This window comes from Hippopotamus amphibius, chromosome 4 (assembly GCF_030028045.1).
Source record: "Hippopotamus amphibius kiboko isolate mHipAmp2 chromosome 4, mHipAmp2.hap2, whole genome shotgun sequence".
NCBI classification, from domain to species: domain Eukaryota; kingdom Metazoa; phylum Chordata; class Mammalia; order Artiodactyla; family Hippopotamidae; genus Hippopotamus; species Hippopotamus amphibius.
The window spans coordinates 23946867-23968067 of NC_080189.1; the positions used below are offsets into that span (position 1 = coordinate 23946867).

Consider the following 21201-nt stretch of genomic DNA (forward strand, 5'->3'; position numbering starts at 1 on the left):
AAAGCTCAGTGCGTTTTAAGGCCTGGGACTTGGGAAATCCCAAACTCCTTTTGTATCAATACAAGCCCGGAAGGCTAGATAGTGAGAGACAGTAGAGACTTAAGTAAAAGTGTAGCTTGGAGTTCAAGAAGTCTGAATTTGAATCCTCGTTCTGCAGACCAGCGTTCCTGGTCTTTTCCCTCAAGAAGCCCTAAACAGCCCCCTACCAGGTAAGCGCCTCAAAGTCGGTGAACCGTGAAGGTGCAATCACCCCACCTCCCTGACACGGACTTCTGGGTCCGCATCCTCAAATGAAGGAGTGTAAAACGCCACTCTCTGGCACTAAGAAAGCGCGCTTTTCTACTCTTCTCTCCCAGAATAAAAGGCCCTTACTTTTTGAAAAAATGATTTTATTTTTTCTTTCCGTTCTGTTACTAGCTGGAGCTAAACATTGGCTGGGGCCCCAGGCGGCTGCTGGAAAGGCGCCCTCCCAGGAGCAGAAGGCTGGCTTAGGGGAAACTGGGGGCGGGGAGAGAACTCGAGACTCTGCCCAGCGCAGTGGGGCTTCTCCCGCCTTTCCCCGGCCACGCCAAGCCCCCAGTCTGAGCCTCCCGACTGCAGAGCGTGCCGAGAAGACTTGGGGGACACTCGCCCCCGGAGTGGGGTCACGCAGCCCCACGCCCAGCCCTTCGCAGCTCTGTCCCCTCCTCGCGGGCGGAGGGCGGGGGCGCGGGCGCCGCGGGGGCGGGGACCACCCACGGCGCCACGCGGGCCCCACCCCGGCCCCGCCCCCCGACGCGCCCGCCGGGCCTCCCCGCTCGCCGCGCTCGCACGCTCTTCTCCGCGCGAAGCAGCCGCGCGCCGGGTTGGAAGTATTTTTCTGGGTCTTTGCTAAAGCGAGGTGGGCTGCGGTACCCAGCTCTTTCGGATAAGAATGGAGGAGAGCGCTAGAGGGTCTAGACTGGGAGTGAAGAGATGGCCTTCTTCCTCCTCACCCCCACCTCCTGCCCCCTCCTTCCTGGAGAGGGGGTAGGCTGCGATTTACAGACTGTCCTTCCCTAACCCATCCGGAAAGTTTTGGGTAGCAAATTAATTTATTTTAGTTCGGAAAAAAATTAACGTCAGGTTTGAGGATACAATTACGCCGTTCCCAGAACCGAATTGGGAATCTCTCGATCTAATTTAGACCGGAGAGGGCGGGGTTGTGGAAAGGGAATAGCGCATCTGCTAGAGGGATGTGGGGTGGGTGGCGGGGCCGGGGAAGTACGGTAGCGTTTAAAGAGCGTCCAGTCCCCTCCTGGAGGGAAGGCCCACCAACTGGGCCCTTCTACCCCTCCTCTTCTAGTTGCCAGAATGGAAAATTCATGGAGTCTCGCTTAGCCCATGTCAACAAACTTTCATTGCCGGTTCTGGCTCCCCCAGCCCCAGCAAGATCCCTTCTTACACTGTAGAAATACTGAGCTCTGGTGCAGAGGAAGGGGGGTGTTCCATCTCTTTTTCTGCACACTGCCAAGGTTCAAAACAAAACAAAACAAAAAACCACTTACTGGAGAAGAAGGGCCATACAGGGGTGGAATTCAGGGGCACATACGGCTCAGTCCCACCTCTTCTGGCTGCAGGATACAGAGACCATGGTTCCAAACATTTTTTAAAGGAGGGGAGAAGGGATGAATTTGGCTGCTGTTGTACCCCTTGCCCTTACTGCCACGTTTCCATGGAAATGAGGGAGGGGCAGGATGTAGCTCACTCTGACTACCTGGGAGGATGGCAGGACAGGCAGTTAGTAAATACACCGTCTTCCACTCACTCCTACCCAACACATACAGCTGTCCCCAGCCGACCCCCACGCGCATTGCCTGCCCCACTCCCTTCCCTTCTGGAGCTGGTATCATGCCAACTGGACTCCAGGCAGGGCTCGCTGGCAACAGCCAGAATCTGAGTATGTTAGTCAAGCTCCGTAGCAGCCCTACTAGAGCTGTCAGTAGTGCTGGCTTGGTGAAAAGCCTAGTGCCCCCAAAACTCTGTGCAACTGCTGTTGCTCAAGCATGTCTGCTCAGACAAAACAAAAACATAAACCCAAGTGACTGAGGTTAGAATACAAAATAACAATGCTGAGAGCTAGGATGGGGAGAGGAGGCACATCCTTCAGAGACTTGAGCCACCTGTGCACCCTGCCTTCTGCCGTCTGGAGTTTGCGGTTGCTTGCGGGGCTGGGATCCAAATCTCCATTTGGTGCTGAGAGCTGTAACCACTGCCGTTGGTTGATGAGGCTCGCGTGTTGCCCTACTGAGGAGGTGCAGGATGGATTCTCAGTACCACGGGTCAGCCCGGTGCTGCTGGTTGTAGAGCTGTAGTTTGATCTGATCTTTGATCTGACTCACGAGGATCATGGACAGCAGGATACCCACCAGCTGGGAAAGGTGAGAAGGAATTGGGTCCTCAGCAATGAGAGATGCCCTTGTTTTCTCTGACTCAGTCTTCCCGGTGCAGTCAGCACCATCACATCTCCTGCCTTTCAGCAATGTTAGTGCCTGACACCCTAGCTGAGCCCCAGGTGCCCTCCCCCAAACAAAGGAGCCTTTACAGAATTGTGGGACCACAGTTTTACAGGGTAAGTTACCTGGGGGATGGCCAGGCCCAGTGCCACACCACCAAGTACGAAGAGGTTGCTGTGTATCCAGTTGACCAATCTGTCAATACAGCCATTGGTGTAGATGACTTTACTAGCTTCCAAGTAGTCAAGGGCCTGCATACCTTGGCCACACATGGTGTTGATCACTGCCTGGGGAGAGAGTTGAAAAGCCAAGTGGGACTCCCATTCCAAGAACTTTTTCTTTGGGGTCCTAGCTAGTGGGCTTCCCACCCTTTCAAAACTTCTAAATTGTTAGAGAATATATGTGGAGGATGCTAGGTTGGAAGTTGCTAAACGCAGACTTCCCTTCCGCTGAGAGGTCTGAGTCCAGTTCTCCTTGCTTTAGAGACCTGTACCTTCTGAACTTCTGGGCTACAGGAGTGAAAGATTAACAGAGTCATCAGATTGGAGTGAAGAAAAACATCTGACAGCTGTCCCACAAAACTGATTGGCTAAACAACGGAATGGAGATTCGCAACAGCAGCTGCCCTAATCAGAAAGTAACTCAGATCACTGCAGGAGGAAATGAGGTGGGATGTGTGCTCACCTGGTTGGGGGTAGGCAAGCAACAGGAGTAAGGCACAGAGCAGCGCTCACGGCTGGGGTTGTCTTCCGAACAGTTGAAGTACATGTTCAGGGACCAGTCCTTGTAGGAAATCCCCCCACAGCAGCTGAACTGCAACAAAGCACACCATAGGGGTTAAGAATTACCCACCTCTCACACTGAGGTGACAAGGGGCAAAAGTCTATGGCAGGCTTCCACTTGTAAGTTCAAGTTGTGTTTAAACACAGCCGTGAACCTTGAGCTCAAGCTTCTCAGTGACCTTCACCTGAAGTTTTCTCTTCTTAATTTCTATTATTTTATATGTGTTGTTATAACTTGCATTTATATTTTGTTTTACACACTCAACTAAGAGCTCCTTGAGGGCAGTTTCTGGTTTTGCAGTCCTGCATAGCGTAGAGCTTGGGAAAAGGATATGTTCCAGAAATACTGGCTGAAATAACTAAAGAATCAGTGCTATGAATGTTTGCCTTAATATAGAGAAAGCACAGGAGGAGACTCTTCAATATTGTGAGCCCATAATTACACCATGAAAGCAAACAGGATCCAAGTTGAGTGTTGTACCAAGCGAAGGGGAACTCAGCACTGGTCTCAAAAGCACTTTTGTTTCAAATTTAACTTTTGACTCATAGCAGCATTATTCACAGTAGCCAAAAGGTAGACATGACCCAGTTGTGCATCAAAAGATAAATAGGTTAAAGTGTGGTGTATACATATGATGGAATATTATTCAGCCTTATAAAGGAAGAAAATTTGGCACATCCCACAACATGGATGAATCTTAAAGACATGCTAAGTGAAACAAGCTAGTCACAAAAGGACAAATACAATATTCATAGAGACAGAAAATAGAATGGTGGTTGCCAGGAACTAGAGGGAGGGGGAAGATGGAGAGTTAGTGTTTAATGGGTACAGAGTTTCAGTTGCAAAGAAAGTTTGGAGATGGACAGTGATGACGTGAGTGTACTTAGTGATGTGAATGTACTTAGTGCTACAGATCTGTACACTTAAAAATGGTAAATTTGATATTATGTATATTTTACCACAATTTTAAAAATCTAACTTTTGAATTGGGATTTTAAAAATTCTGCCCAGGACTTCCCTGGTAGCAAAGTGGTTAAGAATCCTGCCAATGCAGGGGACATGGGTTTGATCCCTGGGCCGAGAAGATCCTACATGCCTCAGAGCAACTAAGCCTGTGCACCACAACTACTGAGGCTGTGTGCCACAACTACTCAAGCCATGCACCTAGAGCCCATGCTCCATAAGAGAAGCCACCGCAATGAGAAGCCTGCGCTCTCTGCAACTAGAGAAAGCCTGTGTGCAGCAACAAAGACCCAATGCAGCCAAAAATAAATAATTAAAAAAAAAATCTGCCCAGTTCCCCCTCACCCTAACCACTTATAATAGTTTCCTTCATAACCTTCCAGCTTCCTTTTGCAAATGTGAATACATATTCTTTCCTCTCTTTTTTTACATAATTGGTAGATTACTATATATATATATAGTTCTGTGCCCTTAAAAGTACTTTTAAAGCTATGTGTGTTTTTTTTTTTTTGCCAAGCCCCTTCCCAGGGGCTACCTGGCAGGTAATGAAGAAGCCCACAGGCCTTGAGGGTGAGGTGTCTCTTGGGATGGCATTAAGTTTTACCCACAGCTTCCCAGACCACTAGATGACGCCCCCACCCTGAACCTTAGTCCAATACCTTCTTTTGGCCAAAATCTATGAGGTTCTGCAGGTCCAGGTCATCTCGGTAGTGCACGATGGCATTATTAATGATCTCACTCACTTTCCCTCGTGCCTGCCAGAAACATGAGGAGGGAATCAGAACACAGAACTAACCCCTAACCTACTCCTCCCTGCAGAAATAGCAATAGATAGTGGTCATCCTTCTTTATGTAAGTCAGCCTTGAAATCAGAACCAAGTCCTAATAATGGAAGATGGCCAGTTCCGAAGCCCATGCATCCCTGGGCCCTCAGGTACCTGTGGGCAAGAAAAATGCTGGACCTGCTAATGCCACGTTTCAGAGCCACGTTTCAAGATAATTCAGTATTTATCTATCTCTGAATACTATTACACAAAATACTTGTTGACTGATGCAAAGCAGCGAAACTAGTTTGTGTGTTGAGTGGTGGGGGGGTAATATATTTTAGTAGAAAAGGACTTACTGAGCGGAGGCACTGACCTCTAGTGGACATAAGAGAATTGCATCTCTCTAGACTCAAAACAGATCTGTATCATTTTAGGATTTTACTAAGCCAGAAGTACTAGGACATTCTGAATTAACTCAGTGGCTCTGAAATTCATACTTCTACCATACTCCCTTCCTGCTTCATTACTTTGCTCAAAGTTTCCTATCCATAGTCCTATACTCTGCCTCTGGCAATCATTTGCCCTTTGGGAAAGAAATTCTGGTCCTTAATTAAAAGGGATGTCACTGAATGGCAGACACACTTCCGGATATGGTAAGAGCTGTTCAAAGTTTGTTTCCTTCCCCTGTTTCTTACCTTTGTTTAGCCCAATAAATAATTTTTAAAAGAAATAAAATGTTCATGTTGTCTGTGGTCCACTTGGTAACTGAATTTTACTCAATCATTTGCCATTAAAATTTGCAGACTATTTTAGTTTGGGTTCATAGAATTTACTTCCCTGTTGGCCTCTCACACTGTCAGAGGAAAACACCTTACGATCTTGAAATCCTCCTTAAATATGGCGACTTTAACGACCATTCATTCATCCCTAAGGACAATCTTTCAAAGGCTGATGCTTCTCAGGGGAAGGACCCATGTGGTTAATCAGGCTCAGCACGGACAGGAACCTTCCCTTCCTCCCTCTGGTTCACATCTGAGGAGGCCCCGTGACTCCCAGTGTTACCTTGTCTGAGAAGACGAAGCCCAGGACCCCAGCTGCCAGCTGCAGCAGGAACACGATGGTGAGACAGAGAGAGAACTGTGGGGAGCAGGTGGGAAAAGCAGACCGTCTGTTACCACACTGGGCAGTTGTTCTTTCCAGGGCTGTGGGGAGTTTTGGGGGGCCACAGGACACTTCTCCCAGATTCCCCACACACAGTTGTTAGCTGCGTCTGGGATGCTGTCCTGGGGGTGATCACCCTGTGCTGGGTCTCCTGGGCTGAGTTCTATAGTGAGGAGTGGACAGCACAGGCCTTGAGGGAAGAGAGGGACAAAGGAAACTGAAAGGTTCCAGGAATGAGAGGCACGGGAGAAGGGGGCCAGGGCATTCCTGGGGGGTGCCCCGACCACTCACCGTCTGCAGGAGGCAGATGTTCTCGCGGAGAGATCCGATGCAGCCGCAGAAAGTGAGCAGGAACATGAGAACGCCCACCACGATCAGCAGGATGGCAGGGTCCACCGCCAGGCAGGCCAGCGCTGCTTCTGGGGGACAGGGCTGTCTCTCAGTCTGAGTCTGGTGCCGACTGAGGGATGGAGTGGGGTGCCCCCAGAACTGTCCTCCTCCCCTGGTGGGGGGATTCTCCAATGTGGCTGGGTAAAGGTGACAGGGAGCAGTACTGCCCTCCCACAGGGAGAACACAAAGGGCCCAGAAGGGTTTGTGGCATTTAATTTGAGGAACTAACAAAGTAAGAGCCTTTATTCCCAGGCTTAAGAGAGGAGGGACCACTTTCGCTCCAGAAAAGAATTAGAATGGCATTAAGCTTGTTGGCTTTGCAGATTCTGTTTCCTGGAGCCTTTGCGCAGAGGAATAGGAATGGAGGTTGAGTTACTCTGGAACAGAGCAAAGGAAGGGCTAGAGCCTCTGGCTACTCTTTGCACCCAGAAGCCTACCTTCTTTCCTAGACAATTTCTAAGCCTAATATGTAGGCAGATCTCAGAAGATCCGTGGGAGCTCAGGGAAATCCAGGTGAACTGGCTTGGATGGCTGGAGTAAGCCGCTAGGATTTGGCTAGAGGGTGGCTGCCCCTACAGCTCCATAGCTTATGTGGGAAGGAGGGCTGAAGGGCCGGGGCTGAAAGAGGCAGAGGAGGAAGGGGCAGGCAAGAGTCACGGGGAGATGGACGGGGACCTACAGCTCACCTGCGTGCTTCATCAGCCGAGCGTAGACTCCCACGGCCACCATCACCATGGAAATCACCTGTGGAGACAGGGAAGGAGCCACATTCTGAGGTTCTGGAAACCAGGGAGCCCTGATAGCCATGAGTAGCCTTAAAGGAGAGGAGGAGGAGGACAACTCTTCCTGGACCCAGAAATGAACATCTTTTTCCTTCCCAGGGATACTGTTGATAGAATCTGTCAGTGCTTTACCTCCATGAAAAGCTTGTACCAAGATTATCTCATTTAATCCACACAAAACAGTGATCTTGTGAGGCAGCTATTATCTCCATTTTACAGATGAGGAAATTAAGGCAATGCAAGGTTAATACAGAACAGCAGTTAAGAACATGGGCTTCAGAGTGAGTCGAACCTGAGCCCATGCTGGACAACTCTCTGAGCTTGTTTCTGTATCTGAAGATGGGAATTTAAAACAACTATATCTAATAAGATTACTGTGAAAACGAAATAAAAGAATGCATGGAAAGCATTTAACACAATGCCTGATAATAAACATTATCTATCATGGCTAATGGTTAACTTGCTCAGGGTCACTTAGAAACTGTGAAGTTCTGAATTAGAATCTAGCTACACCTGGATTCTAAGAGGTCTTAAAGCTGAAGTAGGCCTGAGTAGATGCTCCAGGTCTCTAACCCTCTTGGAGGTCAATACGGTGTCAAAGGCAAGAATGAAAGTGCCAACCAGTGTGAAAGAATGCTTGCACATGAAAGCATGGCTGTAAAATAGCAGAACTACCTTGCAGAGGAAACTTTTTAAACCCTGATTCCAGTGTGGAGGAACAGAGAAGTTTAGACCTTTCAAACTTCCTGGCTTCCCTGAGAGAACAGACCCATCAGAGACCACCAGGGCTCCCTAAAGGGGCCTTCTCTCTGCCCCCCACCCCAGGCCTCCAGGAGGGCAGGGTGGCCCAGTGTACGCATCCTTGGGCACCCTTCCTTTGTGCCCAGTTCCCAGGCTGGTGCTAAGCAGCAGCTGGCTGTCACCATGGCAACAGCTGGGGCCAAGCTCTGGCTGGAGGGAGTTCTCAGCAGCAGGGACTTGACCAACTCAGTGGGGAAGGAGAGGGCTGGCTGGGCTCCACTGTCCTGCAAGACAGAGACCAGTTGGGAAGAACCATCTCAGCGCTTTGGTGGGAGAAGGAAATTGAGCCCCTATAGCAGGTAATAGGGTCAGACTAGTCCCTCAGTAGAGAGGCATTTTCCTCGGGGGATTCTACCAGCTGTTGCATTCAGCAGGAAATGGGAAACCCTTGTCTAAAACCCTGTCTTTCAGGACCCTTCTCAGCTTGTATACAAGGCCCTTTCTCCTTGGTCCCCAATCATTTGACACCACCTCTGCCTTGAGGCCAGATGTGTTATGTGCTGGTCCTCACACTCTTTGTCCAGCAGAGAGGGAGCCGCTTATAGAGAGAGTTGTGTGAGGGGCTGTAGGTGCCAGCTGGCTTCTTGTCCCACAGCACAGCCAGGCTCAGGGAGCAAGGGGGAGTGAGTGGGAGGCAAGGAAACCACACAACAGAGATCCCGGTCATCCCACAGGCCCAGAAGCACAAGCCCGTTGCCACAGTGATCAGGCATCTCTGTCTGTCCTTTAAAATTCACCATGGGCAATTACGGTTCTGAATATCACTTTACTGAATCATTAAAAAATATGTATCTGCTCTTTATTTCTGTTGTTCCCAGGCTCTTCACTGTTTTTGTCACAAGTTAAATTTTCACTAGGGTGTATAACTTCACACAAAGACGGTCTCTAATTAAATCCTAACACAGCTAAAACAAGAAGTGGAAAGGAAAGAGATGCCATGTATCACAGGGTAACTTCATTCCATGGGTGGGCTTGTAACTATAGCAGCTGCTCTGTCTCTATCTGTGGTAGGTAGAACAGTGTCCTCCCAGAGATGTCCTGTCCTAATTCCCAGAACCTGTGAATATGTTACCTTACACAGCCAGAGGGGCTTTGCAAATGAGATTAAGTTAAGGACCTTGCGATTGGGGAGATTATCCCAGTTGGCCCAGTATAATCACAAGGGACTTTATAAGAGGGAGGCAAGAGGGTCAGAGTGAGAGGAGGAGATGTGTATGACCACGAAGCAGAGGCTGGAGTGTGTGCCATAAGCCAAAGAATGAGAACAGCCTCTAAAAGCCGGAGAAGGCAAGGAAACAGATTCTCCCCCAGAGCCTCCAGAAGGAACCATTCCTGCTGAAACCTTGATTTTAGCTTAATGAGACCTGTTTTGGACTTCTGACCTCCAGAACTATAAGAAAACTAATTTGTGTTATATTAAACCATTAAGTTTGCGGCAATTTCTTACAGCAGTAATATCCAAAGGCAATTCATCAGCTGTTATGTAGGAGATGCTCTGAGGACTGCAAAGATGAGCAAGACGTGGTCCCTGCCCTAAAGGGGACATATTTGTTATATGAGAGGGGGCAAGAGCATCTATAGCCTAATGCAGTATTTCTTAACCTTGGCTGCCATTAGAATGGGGGCCACGGAGGAGAACTTAAAAACTCCTGATACCTAGGCTGCACCCCAAACCAAGTATATCTGAATCGCTGGCATTAGAACCCAGGTAACAGTGTTTCTGAATGCATTCCAGGTGATTCCAACATGCAGCCAAGTTCGAGAACCACAAGCCTAAAGCACAGGTGATCTAGAACAGCAGGTGCTGGCTATGTGAAAAACAAGATTAAGACATTAATATTATCATTAATACTTAATATGATCATTAATGGTACTGCTTACCTGGAAACTAGCTAACTCTAAAATTCTGCATTTCTGTCATTGATCTGCCTCTATCCTGCAGTCACTGCTTGCCCTTTCACACATCTATTCCTGCCTACATCTCCCACCCTGAATTCCTCAAAGCTGCTGCCATTCCAAAGTTAGTGCTGCTGCCGTTAATAACACAGCATTTTAGAGCTGAATAGAAGCTTAGAAATGAACTTGGCCACTCACCTTTTCTTACGGATGAGGTCAAAAGACCGAAGTGATATTTGACCAAGTGCACAAGGGGACAGTGGTAACATCTGGACTAAACCCCGTTTCCAGTCTCAGTCGGATGCTGTCTACCCTATATCAGTCTTTGCTACAAAATCCTTATGACACCCCACAATATCACCAATGACCTCCTTTCATGATGAGAATGGAGATAAAGACACTTCTCTTCCTAGAATAGCTTTTCATATTCTGGCTAGAATGAAGCCTCGCTGGAAACTTTCAAAAGCTAGACACAGTTTTTAAAATAGCTGAGTCCAGCCAAAGACTTGTTCCTGAAGAGTTGTCGGTCAAATTATATAAAATAATTTGCATGCACTAGTACTTTTATCCTTATGTAAGGTGAGTAATCACCTTATAATGAAAATAGCCATTCGCTGGGCTCCTTGGGGAAATGGCTGATCCTAGGACTGGGGCAGGAAATAAAGGCTGGAGCATCTTCTGGTGCCAGAAGGTAAGGAAATGCTCAAAAACAAACAAAAACAAAAACAAAACCCCACATTGGTGTGGCTACGCCAAAGAGACATCAAAATAGAAGAGTATAAACATAAAATAAATATCCACGAGTCCACACTGATATAAATGACTTAATAAGTAAATAAATGGGGGAGAAAAGACAAATCTCTCACGCAGAAGAATTCCAGATTTTTTATGGAGGTACCACACTGTCAAAGAGGTGGAGCTGCACTCCCCGCTTCCAAGTGTGGGCTGCACATGGTCACTTCCTTCCAGAGAGAACAGTATGGAAAAGGGGGAAAAGCCTAACTTTACAGTGGAGAAGCCTGACTGCCTCAGCCAGGTGATCAAGGTCAACATCAACAAAGGTCGCTGATATACGAGACTATGTGATGAAAATGGCACTGCACTTCCCTTCTGTGGTCTTCCTCCCCCAAACCCATAACCCCAGTATAACCAAGAGAAAACATCAGGCGAGTTCCAACAGGGGTTCATTTTACAAAACGTCTGACCAGTACTCCTCAGAACTGTCAAAGCCATCCAAAACAAGGAAATTCTGAGAAACTGCCGCAGCCAACGAAAACCTAAGAAGACATGACAACTAAATGAAATTCGGTCTCCTGGATGGGCTCCTGGAACACAAAAAGGGTGTTAAGTAAAAACTAAGGAAATCTGAGTAAAGTATGGACCTTAATGATAATGCCATTAATTGTAACAAATGTATCATACTCATGTAAGATGTTAATAATGAGACACTGGATATGGGGTATATGGGAACTCTCCCCACCATCTTCTCAACGTTTCTGTAAAAATAACACTGTTTTTTTTTTTTTGAATAAATGGAAGCCCACTAACACTGCTCTTAAAAATGAAATCTATTTTTTAAAAAGCCACCCTCAATTTGTTAGTTTTGTAAATCCACACTTTTTAATATCATATTTTCTTAAACTGGGATTCACTTGCATGCAATTTTACAACCTTTAATCAGGGTGATTTCTCCTTACGCCAAAACATATGGCAGTGGATCTTAAAACTGTTCAGGTGGGCTTCCCTGGTGGGGCAGTGGTTAAGAATCCGCCTGCCAATGCAGGGGACTCGGGTTCCATCCCTGGCCAGGGAAGATCCCACGTGCCTTGGAGCAACAAAGCCCGTGCTCCACAACTACTAAGCCTGCGCTCTAGAGCCCTTGAGCCACAACTACTGAGCCCATGCACTGCAACTACTGAAGCCTGATTGCCTAGAGCCCGTGCTCCCCAACAAGAGAAGCCACCACAATGAGGAGCCCACGCACCACAACGAAGAGTAGCCCCTGCTCGCCGAAACTAGAGAAAGCCTGCACGCAGCAAAAAAGACCCAAAGCAGCCAATAAATAAAATAAATAAATAAATAAATAAATAAATAAAATTGTTCAGGTGACAGGGCACTGAGAGGTTACAGTGCTCTGTTGGTGTACACTATACAATCTTGACATACTGGATTCTTTTTGAAGCTTTAATATGCTATTACTAATTTACAGTCATATTTAACTTTCCCCAATTTTCCCAATAATGTCCTTTATAACTGTTTTCTTTTTTTTCCCCTTTTTTCTGATTCAGGGTCCAGTCAAGAATCATGCATTTAGATCAGGTCTCCTTTAGCCTGGAGCAGCTTCACAGCTATTTTCTTTTTTTTTGTTTTTGGTTTTTCAAGACTTGACTTTTAAAAAATTGTGGTAGAATACATATACCATAAAATTAACAATTTTAAAGTGTATAGTTCAGTGGCCTTAAGTACATGCATATTGCTGTGAAACCACCACCACTATCAGGTTCCAGGACATTTTCATCACCCCAGATATAAACCCTGTACCCATTAAACGGTCACTCCCCATTCCCTCCTCTCCTCCAGCTCCTGGCAACCACAAATCTGCTTTCTGTCTCTGTGGTTTTGCCTATTCTGCACATTTTCTATAAATGGAATCATATACTACGTGGCTCTTTGTGTCTGTCTTCTTTCACTTAGCACAATGTTGTCAAGTTTCATCCATATTGTAGCATGTATCAGTACTTCATTACCTTTTATGGCCTAATAATGTCCCATTGTATGGATAGAACCCAATTTGTTTATCCATTCATCCACTGATGGACATTTGGGTTGTTTCCACCTTTTGGCTTATTGTGAATAGTGTTGCTATGAATATCCATGTGCAAGTTTTTGTTTGAATACCTGTTTTCAGTTCTCTAGGGTATAGACCCAGGAGTGGAATTGCCAGGTCATACGGTAATTCTTTTTTTTTTTTTAAATTGGGGTATAGTTGTTTTACAATGTTGTCTTAGTTTCTACTGTACAGCGAAGTGAATTAGCGTTCCCTGTGCTATACAGCAGGTTCTCATTAGTTATCTGTTTTATACATATTAGTGTATACACATTAATCCTGATCTCCTGATTCATCCTACCTTCCCTTTCCTCCCTTGCTGTCCATGCGTTTGTTCTCTATGTCTGTGTCCCTATTTTTACCTTGTAAACCGGTTCATCTGTACCATTCTTCTAGATTCCACATATGTGTTAATATACGATATTTTTCTCTTTCTGACTTACTTTACTCTTTATGACAGTTTCTAGGTCCATCTGTGTCTCTACAAATGACCCAATTTTGTTCCTTTTTGTGGCTGAGTAATATTCCATTTTATATATACACCACATCTTCTTTATCCATTCATCTGTCAATGGACATTTAGGTTGCTTCCATGACCTGGCTATTGTACAAGGGTGAGTCAAAAATTATCTGCACTCTGGCGGTAGAATTTATAGAAGTTTTAAATAACTAGAGTGCAGATACTTTTTGACTCACCCTCATAAATAGTGCTGCAATGAACACAGGGGTGCATGTGTCTTTTTGAATTATCGTTTTCTCTGGGTTTACACCCAGTAGTGGGATGGCTGGGTAGTAATTCTATGTTTAATTTGTTGAGAAGCTGCCAAACTTTTTCCACAGCCGCTGCACAATTCCACATTCCCACCAGCAATGTACGGGGTTCCAATTTCTCCATATCCTTGCCAACACATGTTCTGATATTTTTTCTTTTGACACTGACATTTTTTTGGGTAAGTCCAGGCCAGTTCTTTGGCTTAACGTCCCTCAATTTGGATATTGGACTGTTTCTTCCCGTTTAGCTTCAGATGACATATTTTTGACAGGAATATTACACAGATAATGTGTCCTTCTCCATGTGTCATGTGAGGAAGCATGACATACTAATTTCTATCACAGAAATAAGGAACAATTTTACTAACAGGTGATTCGGCTGTTAGATGCATGTCTATGCATCTCATAAAATAATAAGGCAGTACTCCAAACAGTCTCCTAGTTTCCCATAATGTTTGTTGCTATCGTACTTGTCCTCTTCTCTTTGCCTTCTACTCGCACTTGGCGGCAGATACGCAGCTGTGGTCTTGGAGAGAAGATGGGAGAAAACAGAAAATGGAGAAAAGCCTCTCCATCACCTTGATCTGTTTTCCTGTAAATCAGGAAAAGACAGTCCCGATTTGATGTTTGTGAGGAAAACCCTTATTCCAGCCCCCAGGAAACCACTTCACAGTCATCAGCATGAAGAGAGAAGTGGTTACAAGGCCCAAGCTGAGGTCCTGAACAAGAGTTCTTCTGGCTCTAATGCTCAAATGCCGATAATTACAGGCAAATTAACTCTTGGAATCCATTTCCACTGGCTTGTACCTTAAGACCAATGCACTGTGGAAAGCTCCGAGGAGTGGACCTAGGGAAGATCCTCAAAGACAACAGTGGAGTCTTTGTTCCTATGATAAATATGAAACTTCTCTGTAAACTATAAAATATAAAGACACCATTAATTCACATCCCCCTCTGGCTAACGGTGGGGCAGTGGGGGGGAATGTGAGCAAGGGCCTTCAAGGCTGAAGGAAGTCAGGCGCAAGGCTGGCCCTTACCTAGGCTCAATCCCCAGCTACTTGCCACTCGTCAGAAGCACTCATCCTAGCTCTCCAAGTCCATCCCCAACAGGTGACCTCTAGGAGCCAGTTCTAATAACGACAGTAACAGCTAACTTTTGTTGAGTGCTAAGGGCCAGGCACTGGGCTAACCACTGTACACACACTATGACCACAACCCCAAGAGAGTGTTAGGATCTCCACTCTAAAGACCTGATGTTGTGAGAATTCACTCAGTTAGAGAGTAGCTAAAGTGGGCCTGGAACATCGGTCCACGTGGCTGCAGAGCCTTATGACCTCGGTCACATGGCTGCCTCCCTCTCTCTGCCTCACAGCACCCCCAGGACATGTGTATTCACTCGGGGCATCACGTGAGGTGGGAAGGAGCTGCCTGCAGTCATCTTGGGTGAGCGGCTGGTAATCTCCAAACTGGGCAGGGCTCAGACAGGCGGAAGTAAAACAGCATCAGGAGTGCCCTGCAGGACCCAGAGGGAAGTCCCTGGAACTGTGCCTGAAAGAGGCAGACGGGGCATCACCACCCAGGGCCCACCAACTCCCGAGAGAGAAAGCCCGGCCTGCCCACCTTCCACATTCTAAAGTCTGGTCTGCATGACCTGGGTGGATCTGTCTCAGAGTCCTCACCTCTTCTTCGGAATGAATCTTTTCCCCTCTTCTTTTGAAGGTGGTGGTGGGGGACAGCTCAGAGTAGTGTTCCCTGTATGGGAATCAAACCACTGTCCTTATCCAGAGGGACGTTGAGGGGGAGGGGTCTGCACCTCGGGCTTCTCAGTCCTTTCTATCCTTATTTCTGAATGAAGTCAAAGAATTCACAGCCTGCTAGCCCTAAAGCAGGGCCCCCTCTCTCACTGCCCAGGATCTGCACACACAGGTCCTTCAGTGGCACTTTTGTTCCTGGGTTTCTCAGGTGGCAACTATCTGTGTGAAACTGGCTCTTGGCTTCATCCCTCTGGACTGGATGGAATTGTTCTTCTAGAGTGCAGGAGTCCACAAGACTCTTTCCTCTCCAATGTCTGGGCCAACTTTTTAGTTCCTTCCTTAGGCCATGGCTGGTTTTAGTTTTCCAAGGTTATAAACAAGGAAGGAAAGTTCACAAGGGCTCACAGAAGTATAAAGATGCAAACTCACAGCCTGGAGTCACCAGCCTGACACACAGCCTGCTATGGAGACTCTACGAGATGCTTTTCTAATAAAAGCCTTTTTAAAGGCTGCGTGAAGTTTATGATTTTCTACTTGGTACAAGGCAAAGAGAACTATTTGGGGAGTTAAGAAGGCATGCATGTGACTTGACAACAGCGTGTGGTTCTTGTCTTCATTCCTGGTGTTGCTGCTGTTGTTGTTTTTATAAAAATAATGTGATACTTCATGTATTGCAGCCTGCCTAGTCTATAGGGAAAGGAGGGAAAAAATGGGGGAGGAAATGGGCTCTGCCTCCTAGCATATTTAGGTAGGGGTGTGTGTGTGTGTGTGTGTGTGTGTGTTCATGTTGGGGGGGGGTGGCAGGAAGGGACCCTGTTACTCAGGAGGGGCTTTTGTCAGGCTCAATGCCTGATCATTTCCTCATGGCTTCTGAGCCAGGTTACGACAGATAGTGCTGAAGGTGGTTTGAGACATTCTGAGTGCCCCAGGGACTCTAAAACAGTGGTCCTAGGTGGGAAAGTGAACTCCTTGAAGGAGATAGCTCAGCAGAGGCCTGGACCAGTCTAGGGAAGACCTGGATGCGGGTCCACGTGTGCTGTGGGTAGTAATTAGGCATGGCCCTCAGGAGGATGCCGGAGGGGATGGCTGCCATTTTTTTCTGACCCGGCTTGAGGGAGGGGTGCCAGGCCGACTGCAGAGGAGAACACAGGACGATACCCCAACCACGAATGCTTGAGGACTTAAGGTTGGGCTGCATCCTGACAGACTAGTGTCCATGAGAGAGGGAGGAAGGGCATCATGCCTCCACCCTGTAGGCTCTGCTCTCTCATTACATTCAATAAGTACCCACTCTCCACCAAATACAGCTGGACACTGAGAATCCAGAAATGAAGAAGGCAGTCTCTACCCTCAGGAACCTGAAGTCTAGAGGAGGAGACACAAAGAAACACATAATTACAGCACAGGTAAAGAAAGACCTGACAACCAAAATATGTACAAAGTGCCATGGCAGCCCTGAGGCATCGCTACTAAGGAGCCTCAGCTGAGACACAGCGGCAGGCGATCTGAGCTTCTGGGCTTTGCCTGACTCAAAAGTCACCCCAACTGCTGCCATGGGTGGAAAAATGGTCAGGAAGGAAAGAGGCAGCACTGATAATGTTCAGTGATCTTGGGGCAACTCTCCAACCCATCGGATCCTAACAATCAGTAACCCAGGAGCACAATCCTGGGGAGAAAATCAGAACTCTTAGGCAAAAGAGGAAGTGAGATTTGAAACATGAACAGGTGAAATAGGTCCTGATCCCAAAGGAGCCAGGAGCTTCCCGAGTCAGACTCCAAATGCCCAAGGATGAGGGCTCCTAGAGAAGTAGCAGGGATAGCCACTGCCACCATGGAACACGAGCCCAGATGATGCTGGCCACCTTTCCAGTGTGACCCAGGCACAGACACAAACACCAACCATACACAGCTCCCCAGCACCTGGCCAGAACACGCACTCTGCCTGGGAAAGGAGTGGGCTGACAGTCCCAACCTTGGGTGCCTCCTAAGGAGAAGAGAGGAATTTGATTAGGATTGGCGGAAGCCTGCAAAAAAGAAACAACAGTAACCAGTCCCTAAAGGGGGGATAGGAAGACAAATGACCCCTGATCTGGGGAAGCAGCTTTTCATCTCCAGCTGACCTTGTGTGGAGTGAACTCTGCGGCTCTGGATCTGGGGGAGGAAGTGGCATCAGTAATGCTGAAAAAAGTACTGTTCCCTGGGAAGGTCAATGCCCCAAGGATACTGGGACACAGAAAAGACGCATCCTTAGATCTATCCCCAGGTCCTGAAGAAAGAAAACAGTCCCCAAAGTGATGTCTTCATCTTTGAATAGTTTACAGAGGCAGAAAAAAAATTTCTCCTTTAGAGGAGAAAGCTTAAGGACAGAGAGACAGATATATTGGCTTGGGGTCACACAGTAAGTTGGTGCCAGAAAGAAATTGGGTCTCTTGTCCTTCAGTGTGCTATTTCTAGTGCCTCAGACTTTTTATGAGTCTAAAGTAGGGCCAAGAAGGGGATCTTCTCTAATTTGGGATGGTGCCAGCTTGGTTAGTCAGGTCCTCTGACCTTGAATGAAGCATTTGTACCAAGATAAATGGGTCTATGGAGCCAAACCATCTCCTTTGCTGTGACCTCCCAAAGTCATTTATCTGGCAAAAGGCCAATGGGGTAGAGTGGGGAAGTCCAGGAAAATTACTCTGAACACAAGTGTAACAGATGCACCCAGCTGTTGTAGCTGAGGAGAGCAAATAAGGGTGAGGTGCCGAAGGCTCCAAAGGAGATGCGTGCAAAGTCCTGGTTGACAGAGAAAGTTAGAATGAGGTCTTGAGGTCCCTGGGATGCTAGTGCTGGCTCTGAGGATGGCGTGTCATTGGCCTGGCATACTCAGTGAGTATGTAAGAGGGTTCTCCAGAATTTGCTCTTAGGTGGGGAATTCCCCTTAGGACATCCCCCAGCCTGGCAGAGTGGTGGTGAGATTTTCCGCCGTTCTTGCCTGACCTCCAGCTGAAACAGAATCTACACGTGGAACTTGTGTTGACTAGTTAACTACTAATACTGCTAACACCCCAGCCACAGTAGCAGCCATCTGGGCCAAGGACTTCCCCTAGAGGCACTGTGGTTCAGTAGAAAAATCACCAGATCGAGCCCACTAACCAGCTGTTGGACCTAGGATAAAACAACATCTCTGTTTCAGCTTTCTCATGTATAAAATGTGAGTACTGGACAAGATGTCTTCCAATTGTTTTCTTTCAGTTCTAAAGCTGAGAATTTGTTAGGAGTTCAAACTTCATTTTCCCCAGTACAATGGCTGAGAGTGAGCTGTCATCACCACCCTCTGGGATTTCTCTCATTTTTCCCGACAGCCTAGCACTTATGTACTTTGTGTCTGTTCACACCACAGCCCCCGTGAAACCTTTCCAGCAACTGGCTTAGCTGCCTAGTCTGCTCTCTCTCCTAGGAAACGATTTTAGACTCCTCCCTCCTGCAAGTCTGAACTTTAGGTCTCAGGCAGAGGTGGGGGCAGCAGCTCTGGTGTAGGTGGTGCTGGAAGAGAAGTTGGGGAAGAGAGGTGGACCTCCCTATGTTCTCAAACCCAGTAAGGCCCAGGGACTTTCTAGATATGAAACAGGATTGAGCTAGCATTTCATGGTCTGGTCCAGCTGCATTCTCAGCTCCAGCAGAGTATTTCTGGCATCCTTGATCATGTTGATCATGATTTCTATGGAGGAGGAGACTAAGGTCTGCAGAGGGGAACATATTGCCCAGGTTAGTCAACAGTTAATGGCAGAGTGGGGATGAGCATCTAGACAGTCTCAGTCCAATACTTTTTCTACTTTTCCAGCCCCAAGCACAAGATTCTGAAAGGACCCCTGGACTTTCAGCCCAACGTAGGGTCTTTTTAAAGAAGCTGAAGACCATCAAACTCCAGGGGATGGAGTCTGGACCTGAGAAGGGTGGGGCAAAGTTTGGGACAGTTCTGGGAAAGACATCCACACCTGGAGGCCATTCCTGTCCTTTCTCAGCCTTCAGAGGGAGGAAGGGCAGCAGAGGCCTGCCGGAGGAAGAGATGAAAGCCCCTTAACCCATTCTCTCTGAGGTAAGGGAGAGGGAAGGTCTGGGTTTCCCCCCCTTCCTCTTTTTTCTTTGCAAGCAGGGCCTCCCAGCCCCCAGGCCTGAAAAATCCCCCAATCGTGAATGTATCAGTGGGTCTGCCTTGGGCCAACAGGAAAACGCGCTCCTCCCGCTCAAACCCACCTTTTTGGCCTGACGCAGACCCTCATCCGATGGCGAGATAATACCCACACGTCTTTACCAAACCCCCTGCAGACCCCCCCACCCCAACACCCTCTGCTGACAAGGAGTCACTGTGCTGTCCCTGACTAGGATAAATTACCTCAAAGTGCGGTCTTCTCAGAAAACTAGGCAGTGCCGCTCAGCACGTTCGCCTTGAACCGGGCATCCGGGGACGACCCCTCCTCAGCGCGGGCAGCCCGCTCAATCCTCCAAGGGGTGCCCTGCAGCCCAGGTGCCCCCACGACTCCCAAGACTCACCCAAAAGAGCATGTTGAAGAAGAAGAGCAGGTATTTCACCAGCGGACTGACGAAGGAGAAGTCCTCCCCGTAGGCGGCCGGCGCCCCGGGTCTCCGGGCCATGGTCCAGCTGCCGCCGCCCCAGGGGGCCTATCTCCCCGCGGCGACCGGCCCACCTGCGTTCTCCGCGCCCGGAGGCATGAGCCGCGCCACCGCCGGAGCCCGAGAGGCGGGGGAACTGCGCCGCGGCGGGAGGTGCCCGCGCCGTGCGTCCGGGAGAAGCGCGGGCAGAGGAACGGCGCCGCCACTGGAGCCGCCGGGAGTCGCGGGAGCTGCCGCTGGCAGCGTGAGCGGCGGAGTCTCCGCTGCGGCTGGAGGACCAGCCCGGCCCGCCGGGCTCCCAGGAAACCGGGCCCGCCCTCGACCGCCCATTGGCTCGTCTGCCGAAGCCTGACTTCTCATTGGTCAATCTCTGATGTCACTAAGTATCCAACCATCCCTCTTTTCCAAGAGGCGGGGGAGACACCTGTTCTGTGAGCGACAACTTGTTAAAGGGTCAACGGTTCTGCCTCCTCCCCAGAGAAGGAAAGCATCCAGGCTGCAGCTACTCAAGGGAAAAAAGGATGAGAAGGAATGCACACTGCGTCACATACCCACGTCCTCTACCCACTTGCTGTGCACATATGCAAGCACACATACATTAAAATCAACAAGTATGTGCACTGTATGCTGAGCAGTGCACTGAAAGCTGTGGGAATGCAAGAGAACAGAGATATCCCCCCGGGTTTGGAGTGGATGACAATAAAATCAGAGAGACAAAACTAACCTACACATAACAATTGAGAATATTTGAGTAGCTGCAATCCTATTTAGTAACTATATATATATTAAAAATAAATTTATTTATTTATTGGCTGCATTGGGTCTTTGTTGCTGCACGCGGGGCGTTCTGTAGTTGTGGCGAGCCAGAGCCACTCTTCATTACGATGCACCGACTTATTGTGGTGGCTTCTCTTGTGGATCACGGGCTCTAGGCATGTGGTCTTCAGTAGTTGTGATGTATGGGCTTAGTTGCTCCGTGGCATGTGGGATCTGCTGGGACCAGCGTTCGAACCCGTGTCCCCTGCATTGGCAGGCAGATTCTCAACCACTGTGCCACCAAGGAAGTTCCAGTAACAATATATTTTAAATGCTTATTTCAAAAACACTATAACCCAATAGTGAAAATTCGGAAACATCAGCAACAATCCTGCCATCCTAATTCATTACTGTTTCAGTCCCCACCTCCCTATTTAACTCTTGGTGTACATGCAGAATGC

The 21201-nt window shown here is 47.9% G+C and overlaps 1 protein-coding gene across 1 annotated transcript; it reads right to left on the reverse strand.

The window, feature by feature from the left end:
- Positions 1-1938: 1938 nt before the first annotated feature.
- On the reverse strand, positions 1939-20080 carry TSPAN33 (tetraspanin 33). Its single transcript, XM_057732795.1, has 8 exons — positions 19904-20080; positions 7226-7283; positions 6440-6567; positions 6050-6124; positions 4880-4975; positions 3159-3287; positions 2600-2761; positions 1939-2390 (listed from the first exon to the last, which is right to left on the reverse strand). The coding sequence occupies exons 1-8, from the start codon at positions 20003-20005 to the stop codon at positions 2289-2291; spliced, it is 852 nt and encodes a 283-aa protein (XP_057588778.1). The 5' UTR covers positions 20006-20080; the 3' UTR covers positions 1939-2288.
- Between the last annotated feature and the right edge of the window lie 1121 nt (positions 20081-21201).